Consider the following 19,851-nt stretch of genomic DNA (forward strand, 5'->3'; position numbering starts at 1 on the left):
CAATAGCTCCTTCAGGGTGAGTACGGACTGTGCCCGTTTCAAAGGGATTTGGGCTGCCCCGGGGAGCCCCGGCGGCCCAGCCCCCCGTGCGGGAGCCCCGGCGGGCAGCTCCTCGGGGGCGCCCCGCACCCGCGGCTGCCACCGCTCCGCCCGGCAGGAGCGGCTCTGGGCTCACCGCCGGGGAGAGGGGGACGTGTCTCCCACTCGGCTTGTTATAAACGGGCGTGAGCCCGTGCGGGGGGCTACTCTCCGTCTCTGGAGTGTGGTGCTGCTGCCCGCTAAAAAGGCATCTCCTCTCGGCAGGTGGGACAGCTTGCAGGCTCGGGAGATTTGGTAAATTGTTTTTCCCCCTCCTTCCCAACTTGCATTCTGCTCCTAAGAGCCTCTCGGCTTCCCTGGAGCTTTCTGCAGGGAACCCAGGCTTGGATCCACACTGAATCCCGCCCTGGCTTTGTGCAGGCAAGCCCCAGTTTGTGCAAACCACACAGAGATAGCTACAAGACTGGGGCTGTGCTGGGCACTCTCTAGTGACGTGTGGCAACTTGTAGATCACCTGCGTGACAGATGAAGGTGCCCCTGAATCTGAGGGAGATGCTCTTGGGAATGGCAAACATCAGAAAAAAAACAGGAAACCAAAAAAAAGCCTGTTTATAGGGCTGAGTCCTCCCAGAGATGGTGAGACAATGCATCACTTGTTTCTACTGGGTTTTATTCCTCTCACTCTTTTTGTCATCTCCCTTTTCATTACTATAATAAAATTTTACTTTATTTCAATTACCAAACAGTTCTTATCTCAGCCCATGGGTTTTACCTTTTCCCAGTTCTCCCCCACATCCCACTGGGGTGGTGGAGGGGCGGTGAGCGAGTGGCCGTGTGGTACACTGTCGCTGGCTGGGGTTAAGCCACCACAGGCAAACACCAGGCAGCCCGGGCAGGACCAGGCAGCATGTTGCTGCACGTGGGCAGGGTGCAGGGACCGGTGGTGGGAAAAGGGAGTCAACGGAAGGATTCAGCTGCAGAGAGGGCAGGGGCTTGGTGGGCAGCACGGCCTCCAACGCTTGCTGGCACCTTGCAGAGGGGAAGGCTCCAGTTGGAAGGGGTGGGAAGCTGTGAGTAGATGAAACCCATGAGTAGCAGGGCCGCGGTGCCACAGCCTGGGCGCTTTTCAGAGAAAAGCAAGACAAGGTGCCTTGCAGGGCTTTTCCAAACTCTGGGAGAGCATATGCTTGCCTCTGGGAGCAAGCCTGAGATCCAGGCAAGTTTCCTAGTGGGAGACTGTTTGGAAATCTGAAGCTTGCCTGAGCAACACAGCTCCCTTGGTGACGTCTGGTGAGAGGGCAGCTGGCTGCTGCCTGCCCTGGCTGATCCCAGCGCTAGCGCCAGCTCACTGCTGCAGGGCTGAGCCCTCCCTGCCTCCCCAGCCTTCGCCCCTGGGAAGCCCCGGGTGGTCCTAGGGGCTGCAGCCAAGGGGTCGGAGGTGCCTTTTTGCTGCGGAGGGTGGGGGCTGCCAGAAGAGCCTCCCTTATCTCCTGGCTCTCTGTCCTCAGCTCCCAGCTTCCTGCAGCCCTGTGTAGGCTGGAGGGAAGATCAAGACTGACCTTGTCACTAGTTTTCACTCTACAGCCTGAAGCAGATGAGGGAAGATGTTAGTAAATGTGGTACCACCAACAGAGACCTCTCCAGCTCATCCCAGGACCCCCAGCCTTTCAGGACGAGAGATTGCTCTGTCCCCCAGCCCAGGAGTGGTGTTCAGTGTGCTTCAGATGGGTGTTTGGCTTATGGATTTGTCACCATAGAGGTCACCTTAAACAACACAGCAACACTGCGCTGACAGGTTAGCTGACAGGGATAAAGAAGTGTTTTATACAGAGAGGCATAAAGAACCTGAGTCTGGTCTGGCCTTTTCTGGTGTCCACCGGGTGCCTCTGCCTGCATGGGTCAGGAACTGTCCTGTTCCCTGCTGTGCCATGCTCTCTGAAGGCCAGGAGATGTTGTGGTGGATCCGTTTCCCTTCCTGCTGCTGGCGGGGACAGCTCTCCCAGCGGAGTGGCTGAGCAGCCCCTGCCTTGGGCATGGCTGGCTCACCGCCCTGATGACACTGGTTGTGTTCAATGGCCCAAATTGGGTTTGGGACAAGCTTGGAACTGCACTTTTTTTGTGGTTTGGTTTTTTTTTGGTTGTTTTTTTAAACCAGCATGGCCAAATCCAGAAGATGCTGTCCGTAGTGCAAAAGTGTGCCTTTGCTGGCCAAGGGGACTACTGGCCCAACCTGCACTTGCGCACCAGACATGTCCTCCTGCTCCAGTGGTCCCTTACCACCACAGTGGTTTGTGCAGTTGCTCCCCAGCTCCTTTCAGGCCAAATCCATGGCTGGCTTAAGCAGTTTCAGTGCTAACTCCTTGCATAACTTTTCTCAGAGGAAAGCGGCGCACAGCTGTGAGTGTGGTGGAGATGGGGACCTTTGCAGACAGAAGATGACATGTTGATAGCAAAATCCTCAGCTTGGGAAACTTCTCCTTTCTTCCTGCAAGCATAAAAGGACAGAATTCAGGTTGAGCATTCTGACCTCTGACTTCTTTTCCCATGTTATAGCAGCAGCAAATCCGGTTGCATGGAGCAGGAATCTGTCTGTATATGCACCATTTTGAACTCTTGTCCACATAAACTGTTCCAGACTTGGTTAGAAACAAAGTTGTTTACTAACAACAGAACTGGGAAACGTCTTCAGAATTGTGGGGTTTTTTTCCCCCATTTTTTTCATATTGAGCTGCTGAAGCTTAAGCCTGTCAGTTAACAGTGTTTTGAGCTTTCAGTGTGTTTTAGTTGAAGGCATTTCCCTTTTCCTGATTTCCTGTGTATCTCTGAACTACCTCTGCATGCAGCATGTGCTCTGCCTTCTTTCTGATGTCAAGAAAGGTCTTAATATCAGTTTGGGATGAGGTTTGAAAGACAGGCAGTGGCACGCTCATTTTTCTCAAATAAGTAGAGGGTATTAAACTGCAAAAGGTCAATGGCAACTTTTGTTTTTCCCCAGGATTCATAACGACACTCCTATACAAAGGAGTTGAATTCTGCTTCTGTTTGTGCTGATGTAAACTTGGAATAATAAAGTTCTTGACAGTTTTACATCATCATGTATTTTATTATTGCAAGCGGCACAACTAGAACTGAATAATGATACTAGTTTGATCATTGTACCCTTCTGCAGTTCACGCTTGCTGTGACTACAGCATCTTCTAGACATTTTAATGTCCTTTTAATGTGTTTTAGACGTTAAACTCTGAGGCAAGGACGGCCGCTGTAAGCACAGCACCAAGTGTAGTGGGCCCTAATGCTAGGAAGACCCTTATGTTGCTATCTCAGCAGTAAGGGACTGAAAGTGGGGTTTGGAGAAGGTTTGCAAAGCACTTTCAGGTGCCATGACAGACTGTTGGTTTTTGCTTTGAACATTTCTTATGAGGTTTCCTCCACCTCCGTTTACGTAGAACCAAACTGTGCTTGTTTTTCAAATTGCTGTCGATCAGAAGCTGCATCTCAAAACCCAAGGAAGTCATCAGGACACTGAGAAAAATGGTTTCTACAGAATTGCCACAGCGAGATGGGTTTTTGCAAAGCTGTTGCCCACTTCACATGCTTATTTACCAGACAAATGTGTTTGTTGTAAGAAGTGACGCAGTCACACTGACCAATTCGATTATGAAGGTTTACATGACCTTCAGCAACAGGAAACCTCGCAGGCCCAACAGCCACGTGCAGCGAGCTCTAACGGCCTTCTGAACGGCGGTGGTAAGCTCCGTTTGGGTTTAGAGGCACAAAACTCTGACAAGAGCTGGGAACGGCAGGAATGCATGCTCCCTGGGGAACCCGCGCCGCCGGTCCCGGTTCGGAGCCGCCCTCTGGCCCGTTTCCCGCCCGAGCGCCGCAGCAGGCAGGGGCCGCCCTCACCGCGGGGGACGCGGGTCCCCGGCTGCCCCTAGGCCCGACGGGCCCGTGCAGGGAGCGGCGGACCCCAGCGGACGGCCTGCGGGGCCGGGCCCGGTGGCAGCTGGCGGCCGCCTCGCCGGCCTGTGCAAGCCGGGCTGCTGACGAGCGAGGAGCCCGAGGGACGCTCCACCCTGAGGTTGCCCGCCGCGCCGCCTCTGTCCCCCCGCCCCAAGCGCCCCGCTGCTCCCCGAGGCCCTGCGGACCCCTCACTCCCAGCGCGCCGGGGCCCTGGCGGAGGCCGCTGGGCCGGCGGGGGGTGCGGGCGGAGGCGGGGGTCCCCCCGGGCCTGCGGCACGGCACCGCCGCGGGCGGGCAGGGCCGAGGCCGGGGGCGGGCCGGCGCCGGGAGGCGTGTCGCGGCTGCGCATGCGCGGCACCGCCCCTGGGCGGGCGGGCAGCCGGGGGCACTAGGACCCGCCCTGCCCGCGCGCCGCCACGGGCGATAAAGGTCTGGCGGCGGAGCTCTGACGTCACGGCGAGTTAATTTTAAACCTGGACAAGATGGCGGAGAGGGACGCGGCGCGGCGCGCGGGGCCGGCCCGCCGGCGGCCTGACCCGGCAGGTAACGCGTCCCCCGGGGCTGGCGGCCGCGGGCCGGTGGCGGGACCGCCCGGCGGAGGCGCGCGGCCGGGCGGCGGGACCTGCCGGCAAGCGGTGCCGGGGGAGGCCCCGGTGTCTCCCCCCTCCTCAAAATGGCGGGGGCGGCCGGCAGCCCCGCCGCCTGCCCTCTCAGGGGCGATGCGGGGGGCAACCGGCGCGGCGGCCCCGTCGCTGGCTCCTCAGCGGGGTCATCCCGCTCGCTTCCCGCGGGGGCCGCGCGGGCGGCGGTCTGTGGGGGAGCGGGGGCGGCCGTGAGCGCGGCCCGGCGCCGGTGACCTTACCGGCCGTGGGCACGCCGCGGGGGACGCGGGCCGGAGCTCGGCGGCCTGGGGGCGCCGGCAGCCGCGGGGCCGCGTCCCGCTGCGGAGTGGGCCGCGCCGAGCAGCTCGGGGGAGGCGGTGGCCGGCCCGCGGTGGCCCGTCCCCCGCAGGGAGCCGGTGCGCTGCTGGCACCGCCGGTCTCGCTTGCAGCGTATTCCCCGGTGGCGACGGGACGCGCTTCCGACTCGGGGTTCGGCCTCGGGTGTGCTGGAGTCTGCGCAGTGTGTGGGGGTTTTAATACGGTTATTTCTCGGGAACAGCTTAAAACCCGGGAGCTCGTTAACCCGCTCCGTGCCGCGCCGGGGGCGGCCGGGCGCCCCGCCTGAGGCGCCGGTGCCGGAGCGCCTGAGCGGGGCTCGGGAGCGGGGCGGCCGGCTGGGCGCGGTTCCGTACGGCCCAGCAGTGCCCTGTGCCGCCCTTGGTGTCAGTGGGTTCACTTGCAAGCCAGCTAGGGCTGGGGAGTGTAACTGCGCGGTGAGCTGGCAGGTGCAGGGTGGCCGCTCTTCTCGCTGCTTTTGAATGGGAGGAAGAGGCAGTGAATGCTTCTGAGCCTGTGGCAATGTGTGTGTGTCGCAGCATTGCGATTTTAATGACTTAAAATTGTCCAGAGATTGCGACTGAGGCTGTGGTACTACTTGAGTACTGTTTTCTCTCCCTGTTCTCCTGTCGTTGTCCCCCTCAAATTTTCTGTGATGTTTCTCTTATGATGTTAGGTTATTGCATAACTCTCTCAGGGTCATAAAAGTGCCAGGACACCTGTAATAAATGGCCTTTAAGGTAGCTGTGTTATCATTACTGGTGGAAACATGCACACGTCACTGTTAAATTGCTACTTTAGGCATGACACAATGTAATTGATAGGCAGCCACACATGCAGACCCTGTGCCTGCTTGCAGAGAAGCTTTCTCTACATTGAAATAAAGCAGTGTGGTGAATTGGAATAGTTAAAAGAAGAGAAATGTTATGGAAGAGTCCTAAAACTCCTCCTGTACTATTGCTATGTTGCTTAACAGCTGTTACGTTTGTGCTTACCCTAAAGTCACTAATGGTGTTACAGTTCCTCCTGAAATAATAGCAGTAGCTCTGCAGTGTTTCAGCTAGAATGCTTTTGAAAACAGGGAGTGGGGTTGAGAAAGGCTGTATTCTTTTTCCTTTCTATGTTCACCTGCCTGCAACTGCAAGATATTTCTGAAATCATTCTAGCACGGAACAGTTTTACTTGAACTATCATAAAAGCATTCCTTTGAACACCACAGCCTCCCCTGGTTAAGGAAGCCAAGCAGCTCTTGTTTGTGTCAGATGGACAGCAAGTGCTTGAGCCAGGTCTTGCAGGAGCGCTGATACTTTCCAAGGTACCTTCTGCCAACTGCAGTCCCTGTGTTTTGGTTACATATTGGTGATTATTGTTTGCTTACTGAATATACTAATAATGTACCACTAACTGGAGCAAGATACTCTGATAGATGAGGGATTGTTTTTTTCTTCTTGTCCTAATAAGAAGAGTAGGGGTGCTATCTCAAGCTGGCCAGACTGGATAAGAGTGGGTCCATTGGAGGTATGGAGGGCTGGGGATTTTCCTCCAACCTAATAAAGAGGGCTTATCTCTTGATGGCAGTAATGCATCCTCTCTGACTTTTGAGTTTTGCTCAACTGCAAAAACAGATGTAATGAGCAGACAGAAATGCAGGTTAAATTAAATTCTGTGTTGTTTTTGTTTTCATAGTTAAGTGCAGTGTCTTTAGTCTCCAGTGCAAGCTGGATCACTTCAGCACTGTGATAAAACTAGTTTTAACTTGGTGCTTGTTGTTAGTAGACTGTTTTACGTCTTGCTACAGCCTGTAAAAGTTTCTAATTGTTCCAAGGACATTCATAAGGAAAACTTCCAAGTTTCACTTAAACTTTACCTTACATAGAAAAGTTGTTTTTGTCTTACTGCACTGCGGTCATGTGCAGGACCTGTCCTGGGGATGACTTTCAATAGTCCTGGCGTGACTGTCTTTGAATGGGAAGTTTTAAATTTTAAAAATCAAACTGAATTGTTTCCTTGTTTTTACTGTTGCTGCACGCTGTGCCTATGATGTCACCTGCAGGCTGCCAGTTTGAGTGCATTTTTCCAACTTTTTGCCAAGTCCTGCATTAACTTCTCAAACTTATTATACCAATCATTAGTGTTTTAAGGCTTTTGTCTTTCATCTCAACTGTTTATGGTGAACAAGGCATAAAGCTTCTGCATGGGCAGGCCTTTATTTGACACTTGTAAACAACTGGAATTTTTCAGAAGTACTTATGTACATTGGTTCTGAAGACTTTATGCTTACTGGAGAGTGACTGGGTCTCTTTCTCATAATGTTTTCAGCAAACTGAAAGCCTTCTTGAGATGTCCTGAAGGAAAGATGGACATAGCTTTCTTTGTTTTTTGGAAGGTTGTTCTTGACTATTATTTCATCCTGTAGCTGATTTTGAGGTCATAGTGCTGTGTAGGGAGTTGAATTACACAAATACATTTGTGGGATTGGGGTTTGTGTCTAGAAACCAGAACAAACAGGTGAGCAAGTTTGAAATGTGTGTGAAAACATCGCTCAGATTGATGTGTCCTGTTTCAGCTAGCTGCCAGGAAATAACTGATATGAAGCGAGTGATGTCTATTAGGACAAGGATTATAATAAAATTGTTTCTAGCAGCAAATTAATACACAATAGGGACTAGTGTTCTGAGAGCATTGGTAGCTAACTTGTCTGACCTTTAACTTCTGTTTATTTTTGAAATAAATTAATATATTGTGTAGTATTAATTTCCAGGAAAGCAAGGTTTTATGTGTTTGCTAAGCATGCTTTTCGAAACACATTTGATGTAAAAGTTGGAGGAACTCAGAAGGCATTTAAATTTGGAAGTTGATCTTCTGCCCGCTTATGAAACCTGAAGTGAGATCTGAGGGACTTGAAGATCTGTCTTTCTTCCTGCACTGTTAGTTCTTATTTGACTGAATGTATTTCTTAAGACTTGAAGGTAACACCCATTGTATTTCCGTAGCTGTACAAATGAGTTACTGGGAGAGGATCTAGGATATTAATTACATGATAGGCAAGTAACTACTTGTTGGTGTTTAACTGGAGTTCTCACTCTGCAGCAAAGCAAGGAGCTTACTCTTCCCCCTCTGCGTTTGGGAGGGAGTGTACATACTCCATTACAGTGCCATAACTGGTAAATTCACTTAATGAATTACCTCCATAGCAGGTTGTTCATGCAGTTACATATCCTACAGCTATCTAGTTAGTTTGCCTGGAGTGTGTCACTGAGAATTCCAGCTGCTCCATGGAGACATTACTCCTTGAAGAACAAAACTAGCTTGTATCTCGTTCTAGCGTGAGAATAGTAGATGTTTGTGCTCAGTATTTGTGAAGCTAAGTAAGTCTCTTCTCCCTTTCCTGTTAACCAAATTAAATAAATAGTTGTGCTAATTTTATAATGGTTAGTAGCTGGCTCCTCCTTAAGGCTGGAAAAACTTGGATGTTTGACAGCAAAGATGGCTTTACTGAGCTATATAGCATCCAAGGCAGAAGTTACCCGAGTGAATGCAGGTAAGCTGGATGTTGGTATTCCTGGTTGATGCCAGCTTGACAAACTCATGAGTAGGGCTAATAGACTTCTCTTTGACATGATATTTGATTTCCTATTTGGGCCACTGCAGAAATGGTTTATGAAAGACCAACTTACTTTAAAAGAATCACCCCACTCTTCTGTATTCTGGAGGAATAGATAAGAAAACTGTCAAAGCTGGAAGACTGCACAAAGTGCCTTTTGGGAAAGAACTTGGCTTACAGCTCAGTTACTAGGCCTCTATCTATGACTTGTGTATGGTATGAGGGATATTCTGATATGCTTTTGCTAGCAGGGGAGATGTCTCATCTAATACTTTTTTCTTGTTCTAGATGTATTTCCAGACTTATTTTCAGTGCAGACAGTGAGCAAATGACTGGTTGCGTTTTCAGCCCTACATACCAGTGATTTCTGCATGGCAAGGTGGGGTTTGTGTGCTATTGCAAGTCTTGGCAGGTTTCTCTTAAAAGACTGGAATAGAAGCCAAAACCTGGAAGGCAGTGGAGTTTAAGACTTGAACTAATAAAATGTTGTACAGATGAATTGTACGGTGTTGAATGTAATTTCCAGTAAATTGATATGTGAGAGTAGAACTTTAATTTCTTGTGGAGTTGTTCTTTGGGTGAGATCAGAATCAGGTTCCAGTCTGTAGTTAGTGTAAAATCTTAATACTTTTTTCTTTTTTTTTTCCTTCCACCATCACCTTAGTCATGTTGAATTTACAAGTTCTGATTTGTCTCAATAACATTGCTTAAAAGACACTTCAAATATGTGTTGTATAATGATTCCAGGACAGCAAGGCTTTTTTTTTTTTTAACTTGGATTGAAAATTATAGAAATCTGTTGGAGAACTTGTCAACTGCTTGTACTGACGTGTTAGGACTACTACTTATACATTGTATGCACTTGGAAAAGTTGTTCATGCCTCTTATCTTCTCAAACAGGATGGTACTGCTGAGTGGAAGAACAAGTGTAGTTATTTTAACTGTCTCTGTAAACCCAGTCCTATGATACTACTGTCTTGCATGTTACGTCTTTATCCTGCTTCTCACTCAACCCCTTCTGCATTTTCAGCTCCTCAGGTACATGTAATAAAGGATCTTCTGGCTTTTACTTGGAGGCTGTTCATTTATCTTGGTCTGTGTGACCTGCTCGGGGAACCATAAACAATTGGGAAATGAAAGGTACCATCTGTCAATCCTCTGCCTGATACGGAAATCATCACAGTACTGATTTCAGGGGAGAAAGAGCAACTTGAAGTACATGAACTGCTAGACATGGAGGCAGAAGCTTGGCTTGCTTTAATGTAGTGCTTAGACATAGAATAGTAGCAAAAATGACTGCTGTAGAAAATTAGGTTAAGGTTCTTGATATAACCAAGTCACTTCCTTAAAACAAGAAGTCATCTTGCTTTTAATAGAAATAATTTCTTAAATACTTAGTAATTCTGAAGTAATACTAAGGAATTGTTAATGACAGCAGTGTGATTCTAAACATGGCGTTAAGGCTGCCCTCAAGGCAGTTATCTTCCAAGCAACAGTCTTGAGCTTGTCATGGGGATAAGGGAGGGAATGCAGTACAAAATACTTAAAAGGAAATCTTCCTAAATGCTAGCGTGCCAGACTTCTTGGTACAGAAATTGTTTGGAAAAGTGCAGTAAGTAATGCTTTTGGAGGGTGGGGCACAGAACCGGGGTATTTTCTAGAGCTAATAGTACTGTAGAAATAAGTACCTACTAAAAACTTGCCACATACTGTACTCTGAGATTTAAAAGACAAAAATATTTCAAAATAAAATAATGGTGGTAGGAACATTGAAAAAATTAAGCTTAAAAGCAAAAGTTGCATTTTCTAATGTAGAAATGAACATGCTAATCTACTCTGAACATCTAAATAGTGTATGTGATTAAATATTTGCAGAACCTTCAGATGCTACTAGGAATCCTGCTTGCTTGAGAAGATCCTTAAAATGCACACTGGTGCTTTTAAAGAGGTTGGAAGTTGGCTCATGATAGACTGAATGTTATTCTTAGAGTCTTGGTCTAAGTACTTTGAGTTACAGGCATATCACTGTTTCGTTAATCAAATAACAAACCGAGCTGTTCTGTGCTCTGTGTTGTTGACTTATTTCTGTAGTGCCTTAGAACTGACTAGGTTAAGCTTTTGTGAGCTTTTAACGAGCAGCATGTTGCTATCTCTCTCTGTTTGGGTTAGTCTTCTAAACCTAGACTTCTCTCCACAGTGTTTGTCCTCTGTATGCTGGAAGGAAAGATTTCATGGATCCACAGAAGGAGGATAATAAATATGACCTACAGAGACTAAGCTAACAGTTGGTAGGGTGTCTTAAACTGTCCAAAGACTGTAAGATGGATATTAAACCACTTGTAGTCCCAATATACGATACGGTGTGCTGTCCTGTAGAAAAGCAGTTAAGATTGGCTAGATGTATTCAGACTAGTATGAGAACTTGATGTGAAGAGCAGTAATAATTAGCTCTCCTGTGTGTCTTCCTTTCAGGAGGATGATGTGGCTTGCCTTACCTATGGGGTTACTTTCTTCTTTTTCCCCTCCATGCTATATACTCTCCACTAGGCTTGACTGGCCAGCAGCTGTAAGTGTACATATAACAACAACACTTTCTGTCTCGGGGCAAAATGCTGTTTAAGAAACAAAAAATGCTTCTATTGTTAAGACTTGTTTTGCTAGCAGTGGCTGAGGTTTCTGTGGTAACAAGTGTCATAAATGATGTCGAGGAAGTTTAGGTAAGTCTTGAGCCCTTTGAACTGATACAAAGGTGCTTGTTGTGTGGAGCTGAGCTACTAAAGTCTAAGTGTTTTACAGCGTCCTTGTGGCAAGGGAATGCTCCTGTAGTGCAGGAAGGACTATGCTAGGCTCAAGGTCTTCCCACCAGTTACATGTTCTGGCCTGTGTTACTGGAAAAACTGAAACTGGTGTTAACCTCCATTTGCAAAGGAAGGAAACTGTTGTTAAGTGAAGGGTAACAAATGTGTTTGCTAGCCTAGCCTAAATCTGAACTGTTTCAGATCTAGACAAATCCTTGGCAACACTTAATCTGATCCAGTTACAGCCCAGTTGTCTACCCATCTTTGCAGTGTTATCGCATATCGCTAAGTCAGTCTCCACATGAACATGCTTAACTGTACTTGTGAGTTCTGAGAGTCTGGAGAAGTTTTCCAGTTTAACTAGGTTGTAGTCACAAAGCTAAACTTTTCTTTTGGCACCAGTGACTAGTCGAGCAGCTTGTGCCTTCCCCTCAATTGTGCTGTTTCAGCTGTTTTAGAGGCTGTGGAGTGCACAGCACATCACCCTGTGTTTGTTCAAGATAAGTTGTCAGGACCTAGGATGGTGGTGCCAACACAGAGGGCAGCAATCCTGTACTGTTCAATGGTACAGCTGAACCGACCTTGTGCCCTGCAGATGAAGCTGTGTAGCTCTGCTTTTTGCCTTCAGTTCTAGTGCTCATTAGGATAGTTTGTAGAAAACTTCATATTGGATTGCTTTTTCTGCTGGCTGGGTTTGTTTAGCTGATTTGACTCTCAGCAGCATTGGATGTGTGGCAAAATTAGCAGGAAAGGCAGTGTAGGACTGCGTGGTGCTGGAAATAGGAAGGAGTGGGAGAGCCCTTCTATGAGTGGGTGGTTAAGACTCAGCTGTGCTACTCAAGAAGGCCTGAAGAAGCAACAGGGGAGAGAGGAGGTGGCAGTTACTGGTGCTGTCCTGTTGGCAGAATAAGTATACTTTGAGTTGTCTTAAAAAGGGACTTCTGTGCAGCAACAGCAGTGATGTCTGGCCAGAGACTTGGGAGTTGTGGAGAGTAGGCATGGGGCTCTGAAGTGTATGGGCATGGTTAGGTGCTGTATCAATTGTTAGGAATTAATTGCAGAAAAAGTGATGCGGCAGCCGGGGCCTCTTTCTCTCTGTGCTTGGCAGCTGGGACTGAGAACTGCTTTTGTCATGGCTCTGTGCAAGAAGTCTCTTCCTCCAGTGGAGATGAAGTGAACACACACATAATGTGACTTGTGGTTTCAGTTCTCCCTAAATTGACTTGTGTGGGGCTTTTTTTCTGTTTCAGTTCGAGTTGTTGATCTGGGCATTGTGTTTTCACCTGCTCACACTTCCCTTTCATCTGGTGGGTGTGTTAGTGATGCTATCAGGTTAAGAAAGGTTGAGAAGTGAGAGGAAGGAGGAAATGAAATACTACATGAAGGTTTCTGGAGGTAGTTACTCTATCAGTTTTGTTAGCTACATAATCTAGAGAAGACAGTTTCTTAAAGTAAAACCAGTCTCTTCCTGTACTGCTCTTTATTCTTTGAAATGAAATATAGAACTTCTTACTAAAACAGAATTATGGAGTTCAGTGCTGGAAAAGCTGGATGGGAGGCTCTTAGCTGCAGGAACTTAAATGGAGATGGGAAGCTAAGTGTAAACTGGAGGTTGGGCTAAGATCACTTTTGCTTAGAAGCTTGAAGTTGTTAGAAGCATGGTTTGATCAAAAAGCAAAAATTGAAGCCTTCTCAGCTTGCACTGTTTCCGTAAACCTGTTGGTGTTCTGACTGACAGCTTGTTTATCCTGGAAATGAGTCTGAAAACCAGTGCTTTGTGCCTCCCTGTACAGCAAAAGTGAGCACTTTGCTTGCTGCTGCGCTCCTCTGTGGCTGTGGTAACAGATGCAGCTGGGTGACTAAACCTACGCTGGTTGGTAATCTGAAGATCAAACATGGGGTAATTGGAGTTGGCATCTCTTGCCTTATTATTTTCTCCCTTTCCTTCTCATTCAAAATCTTGGTTTAAGTTAGGTGATAGTTGTTTAAATTATCAGCTGCTGATGCAAGGAATACATATAAGGTATGTAAAATGTAGTTATGGCTGAAACCAATGAGAAAATACTGACTGAATCTTCTTGGGTGAGCAACAACCTTAAACAAAATCACTCTGAAGTACAAGCAGAAGTCTGCCTAGTTTAAATCCGTGTGGCATGCAAGGATGCAGATAGCCTGCAGTGTTCACAAGGAGCTTTCACTTGCCGTTTCCAGAGTCCGTGGTGAACTAGGGCATTGTCAGATCCAGTGTTCTCATTTCCATCCTCAAGAACCTGAGGGATGGGTAAGAAAGGGGAGAGAAGGCAAGGAAGAGGCCTTTCAGTGCTCTCATCTGTCTTACTCTTAGTATTCCTAAAGCAGTGTTTTCTGAGGGGGCTGGAAAGTACTGGTAAACCATACTGTGGGTAGAGATCCTGTTAGGTCCTTCAGTGAGTGTGCTAATAATAGCTGTGGTTTTTAGGCAGAGTGGAAGAAGGGTGAGAAGCATGCTTTGTCACTATCCCTACCCTTCAAGTTTTTCCTTGTAGCTATGGAGAAACATCTTTCTTACTAAGTTCACAATGTGCTTTCAGAAAGACATTCCTTTTATATACATAAATAACTATTTTTTGGGGGTTACTTACTAGGTTGTGTCAGGGTTCTGTTTCTGCCTTAGTCTCTGCTTGTTGGTATTCTCTTACTTGTATGCATTTGCTGAAAATAGCTGAATTTAAGGGTTAACTTTTTGCTGCACATCTTCATTATAATGAAGTCTCCCTCTTATCTTTTCTGTCCCTTTAAATGGAGAATGCAAAATGCCAGCTTATCAGTATTTGGCACAGGGGAGAGCTGTCTGCTCCTGCATGCATGTGGACCATTCAACAGAGAAGCAATTTAAAGCACTTAAGAGTAGACAGGTCTATGTTTGATTAGTTATGACACTTCATAGGTATCTAGGTCATCCGAATATCTTCTTTTTTCCCTTCCCTGGCAGAATTTTAGCTTCAGGTACTTCTCGATTCTGCTCACGGTTTATGTAACAGTTCTAGATCTGTCCCTTAACATCCCATTGCCCTGAAGGAACAGAGAGAGTTAAATGAAATGCGCCTTCCCCCCTCCCCTACTCCTGTCAGTCTTATTGGATATCCAAACAAGTCTTTGGAACTTAGCTCATCAGTCTTATTTATAGCTGAAATATTCAAAACATTTAATTATTTCTGGCCTTAAAATGAGCTACTTGGCAGTATTTACTACTCAGCAATAGGAAAGCAGTGATGCGTTAAGGTCTGTGGCAGCTCTGTAGCTTTCATGTGGATCTTGCCTTGAGTTTATTGCATGGAGTAGGACTGCCAGAGAAAAAAGGGGACGTCAATTTTGTGATTTAAATCTAGTGATGATTTTTCCCCCCTCCCAGTAGATGTGCCAGATTTTTTTACCTTGTCGAAATAAGATTTGAAGGTTAACCTATTTTTTTTTTTCTTCTGTGCTCTGGAACTCAGTTCACACATGCCTACACTTCCCTCAGATCTCTACACCAAAACAAGAAACATTTAAACAGTTTGTCTCCTGTCTTAAGGAAAACTTCCTAGGTGAAGCTCAGAGAGAATGTATTACATTTAAATGTGGTGCAGCAGTTCTGTCATGATAACTTATTTTAAGCTTTTGATTCAAGCTGTGAACTCTTTCAGGCTGTGGAGGTAGAACAAGATTTCAAGTTAGATGGTGTGAGCTTCGTGCAGCCCACTTCAACTTGCTTTACCACTCAGGTGTGTGTGTGTGGGGGAATCTATTATGCATCTGTATTGAACTGTGAGTGGGACGCTTCAGTTGATTTTGTGTGGACACAAATGTGTGGTGTCTGTAGGGCACAGGGAATAAGAGTTCAGGGATGTTGAGAGCTGCATTATCTAGGGGCACCAAAAGTTTTGATTTGAAGTTGGACTTGTAGCAAAGTGCAGGTTTCTATACAAACAAGGCATTAAGACTACCAGCTTGAAGATGTACAGTGACTCCATGTGATAGAGCAAATGGAAGGAGTAATGATGAGAGCCATCTACGCTAATGAAAGTGAATTCTTTAGACTGATCATAATCCAAGCCTTAAGCCACTAAAAAGCAAATGGGATTTAAATTTACTTTAATGTCATGCTGCATCTGTGTGCAGTTGTCTGTGTTCAACCCACTGTCCAGAGAAGCAATAACTAGTTATTGATGAAAAACCTATACTGTATCTAAAACAGAGTTTAGGAATTAGTGTGTGCTTTTTTTGTGTTATAAAAGAATGTGAATGATGTGTTTTAACAAGCTCAAGCCATGTTTGGGTTGAAACGTAAGTGTGACTATATTGGTTCTTCATTTCAATTAATGTACTTAAAAGGAGGAACTTGCAGTTAAAGCACACTGGCTCTTTTCACAGCGCATGGGTAGCTGGCGGTTCTCACTCCTGTGTCCTTACACTGCAGGACATATAGGTCATCAGATGCTAGCTGTGTACATGGGGAAGCAGGAATTAGCTTTTCGTTTCACCTCATACTTTAAGAAACAAGTTATTTAGTTGAGTTTGTTAATTTGAAATAGTGACTGTACACACACAAGAAGCTACTGTTCTCAAAATCTGGCTTAGCATTTCAACAAATGGTGCTTGTTCTGGATACTTAGCTGATGAGTGTCAATAGTAGTCCTGTAGTTGTTGCTGAGTGAAGAGCTTCTATGGAACTGGGTAGTGCTATCTTCTTTTGGCTATATTTGCTTCCATTCAAGCCTCTGTGCTTCTGTGTCTTGCTGCACAGTATTGCTTCTCTTCTATCTCCTGGCCTGTTTGACCTGGGTTAGGAAGTGATTATGTGGAGTCAGAACTGTGCATTAGCTCACATGCTCTAATTGAATGATTCAGGTTGGAAGAAGCCAGAACAGGGTAGGGAATGATTTGCAAACAGTCATAGTAATAGGCCTGAATGAATGGCAGACTTCAGGAGCAAGTCCAGTCAGTGATCTTTTTGCATCAGCTCCAGCCACAGTGGTAGATATGACTGTAGTCTGGAGTATGTTAGTTCAGTAGTATGGAAGCTTCAAAGGTCAGATGAAGTGGGGTGTGTGAGAAATGTAGCCGTGGCTTTCTGGGCCCACAACACTGCGCTACAAGCTCTAGTCCTTATACTTTGACAGATGAGAGCTTTTCTGTATGTACTCAAAGCCTGAAGTCTAGTCTCTTGTGCACATGGGGATTTCCAACAGCACTGAGACCTGCCCTCTGAGTTGGATGAATCTACCAGCCTGCGTTTAGTAGTCTGGCAGGAAGCAGTGTTGCCTGGCTGTTCTGCATGCAGTGCAAGGAGCCATCAGCCATGCCTCAGAAACATCCAGTCTCAGAGTGTGGATGTATGGGGTAGATGTGCTGGGTCCATAACCCCATTACTGGGATGGAACTGGACTTCTCAAAGTGTAAGAGGGACTATTAAAAGATAAAAAAAGACAAAAACCCCCAACAAACAAACAAAAAAACCCACAACAAAAAAGCCCCCAAAATAACAAAAGTCTGTTGATTTGGTTGTCTCTGTAGCAGTACTGAATGTGTTGTCATGGAGACTTATACAGGTAGGCTGCCATGAGCTTTGCAAGTCCAAGCTACTGTCCAGTTGGCTAGAAACACTTCAGTGTAGGGATGGTCATTCTGTGAACACCACCTCTTCTGAAGTTAATCCTCATCCATTCCTATACGTGGGCTGCTGGGACACGACTGGATTGTTGCAAGAACCTGGAGCACTTTGTGGCCCTTAGACTGGGCTTTAGGACAAACTCACTTGAATTCTGAGTGTCAGGTAGTACACTATGACTGCGCTGGGGCAGGTGAGGAAGGGGGTGTGGGGGGGCAAGTAAGGAGTAGGGCTTCACGTTCTGAATTTCATTAACTCCTGGCCTGACTTAACGTTGCTATCAGTATGCTTATTTTATGAACTACTTACTATGATGCTTCTGCAGCTTTTGCAGTAAACTGGACTGTGAAGTGGAAGTTCTTGTCCTGACCATTGTTTTGAGAGACTACTCTGGAAGTAGTTCTTGGAAGTGGGATGTGATCCCTCTGCCTAGGATGCTGAAGCCTTCTAGAAAGGCTTCCAAAGTACTCTAGTGCTGCCTGAGATGGTGACTAGCCAGAGTAACAGGGTAAGCAGCCAGAAGGTCATATTAAAGACCAAAAAGGTTGTGGCATCTACCTAGGAGGGTGTGATAGGTTAACAAATGCTGATTATGCTGCTGGGACAAGCAGTAGCACTTGTTCTACAGTTAACGCGCTCAACTTGTGCAATGTCCATCCTGGTAATTGCTAACTAGTTCAAAATCTCTTGAAGGGAAGGGTGTTCTCTGTAATTTGAGCATGAAGTTGTCAAACCAGCTCTTCTGGATGAATCAAGTTTCCTTCACAGCTGTCAACACTGTAGTTCTCTATGGTATAAAGTGCTTGATTCATGGCAATGATGGCCTTTTCTGTAGGTAGTTTGAGAGCTTTCAGATACATGAGGCTGGCTAGTTTAAAAAAAAAAAAACCACAACCAAAACCTAACAAACCAACCTGACCCAAAATAAAATAAAAAAAACCCCAACACTCAACTTGATGCTCTGGACTTGACCTTCCAATTTCTGCTGGTAGGTGAAATCTGACAGGAATTGAATAGGGTCTGAGATGAATCTTCTCATGTCCCATCTGAGCTAAGTGAGCTCCCAGGGTTCAGAACACTGTTAAGACATTGTGAGCTTTTAATGGACATACTGTGTGTAAGCTCTTGATAGTACTATCTCCTTATGATATGAAGAATCTGCTTGTTTGGAAATAACTAATGATAAAATACCACCGTACTTGTTTGTTTGGAAAACTTCTTGGCTTGAATAGGCTTTGGGTGGCTATGCTCTGCACTGGCAGAAGGATGTTGCTACAGCTGGTGCTTTGAGGTCTGCTAAGGTTCTGGTGACTTCCAGGTAGGAAAGGATGGTTAATGTCAGGCTCAAAGTGAATGAAGAGAAGTTGCAGATGTTGCTTCAGACTATTTTACATTCTACCTTAGTTTACAAAACTTGCACCTTACTGCAGCTGAAGTGAAGTATGCAATTAAATAAAAGAATATAAGGCTGTTGTAAGTAATCAAGTTAAATTTGTTGCCTGGAGAATATGTAGAAGCAGACTGATACATTATGTGAATATCTGTTTGCTAAAACACAGGTGTCTCTTCTTGGAGCTATCTAATCTTAATGCTTTTATCAATAGAATTATTCCCTTTATGTTTCTAGGATATGAAGCTGAAGGCTTTCTTTCTGACTGTCAAAATCTTCATACGTCACCATGGCTATCCTCCCAAGTTCTCTGCCTTACAAAGGATGCTACTGATACGGGGCAAAACCTGTTTTGTAAACTCTTTCAAAAAAGGGAGCTTGTTTAATTTCTGGGATTACAAAAGCTTTAGGCTAAAGGTGAGAGTTTTTCTGAAGTGGTGACCAATATTGTGTCAATGTAGTTTTTACAGTTTGGTGTCCTGTTGACAGTATTCTCTTTTTAAAGTTATTCCTTCCAGTTGTCAGGCCTGGTGGTGCAATTGAATTTTTTGGCCTGCTTGCTCAACCAGTTTGAGTTAGGGCAGGGGTCCTCAAACTTTTTAACCAGGGGCCGGCACGTGGATGAAGTGGCAGGGACTCATCTGTGGCTGCTTGGTTCCCACCCCCCCAACCCCAGGCAGGGGGGGTGGTGTCTGTAAATACCAGGGTCCGGATTGAGGACCCTGGGGGCTGTATCTGGCCCGTGGGCTGTAGTTTGAGGACCCCTGAGTTAGGGTGATGGTAGACACTGTCTTGCACACCCCCTTGGATAACATTGGGGTTTGTTCTCGATGCTTAGGATTTAAGCATTCAAGCTTACTTCCCATTCAAACTGAGTACTACACTAGCTTAATATATTCAAACCAATTTTTTTTAAGATTCAGTGCCACTGGTCTTTGAGGAAGCACAGGTTTGATGCTTGGAAATGGAAACATCCTCTCTGATTTGCAGTGAAGTGAAATGGTGTCAGAAACAGCTGAAGAGATAGCTGCTGGAAAAACTTCAGGGTCACCACGTTACCAATTTTTTTTTTCAAGTTCACGGTAATAACTCAAATGTCTCATTACATCCACAAAACAGCACATTGACTTACGAACAGTACTCCTTTTGCTGAGGATGGTATCTAGGATGCAAAGTCTGGCAGGAATGACTTGGCAGATCCTGTGGGTATTGGCAGGGTCTCTGCCATGAATGAATTAAACAGTGTTGTGTTCCATGGTGCCCCATGACACATCCTGCAAGAGAACCTGCTTCCCCAGGAAGCATGGGGGCCACGTAACATGCCTGCATGCCATGCATCAAGTAACTGGAGACTTTGTTAAAGCAAAGCTTGGAAATGCAAGCATGACTAGCGCTTCAATGTACTTGAAATCTTACGGTGATGTTCCCAGATACGTAACGGCTAGGCAGGTACCTCAATCGGGTTTGTGCACGTGGGGTTCTGATAAAAT

The 19,851-nt window shown here is 46.3% G+C and overlaps 1 protein-coding gene across 4 annotated transcripts in view; it reads left to right on the plus strand.

Annotated features, from left to right (window-relative positions):
• The first annotated feature begins 4,422 nt into the window (after positions 1 to 4,422).
• ATL2 (atlastin GTPase 2) overlaps positions 4,423 to 19,851 on the plus strand; it is a 38,454-nt gene continuing 23,025 nt past the window's right edge. For 3 of the 4 annotated variants that reach the window (XM_037391251.1, XM_037391253.1, XM_037391252.1), the window contains exon 1: positions 4,423 to 4,545. In XM_037391251.1, coding sequence (XP_037247148.1) covers positions 4,485 to 4,545 — 61 coding nt within the window. In that variant the 5' untranslated portion in view covers positions 4,423 to 4,484. Of the gene's footprint in view, positions 4,546 to 9,662; positions 9,685 to 19,851 lie in introns of those variants that run through there. The other variant, XM_037391254.1, reaches the window with a different exon arrangement.

Source organism: Falco rusticolus, chromosome 6 (genome assembly GCF_015220075.1).
Source record: "Falco rusticolus isolate bFalRus1 chromosome 6, bFalRus1.pri, whole genome shotgun sequence".
In the NCBI taxonomy this organism is placed as follows: Eukaryota; Metazoa; Chordata; class Aves; order Falconiformes; family Falconidae; genus Falco; species Falco rusticolus.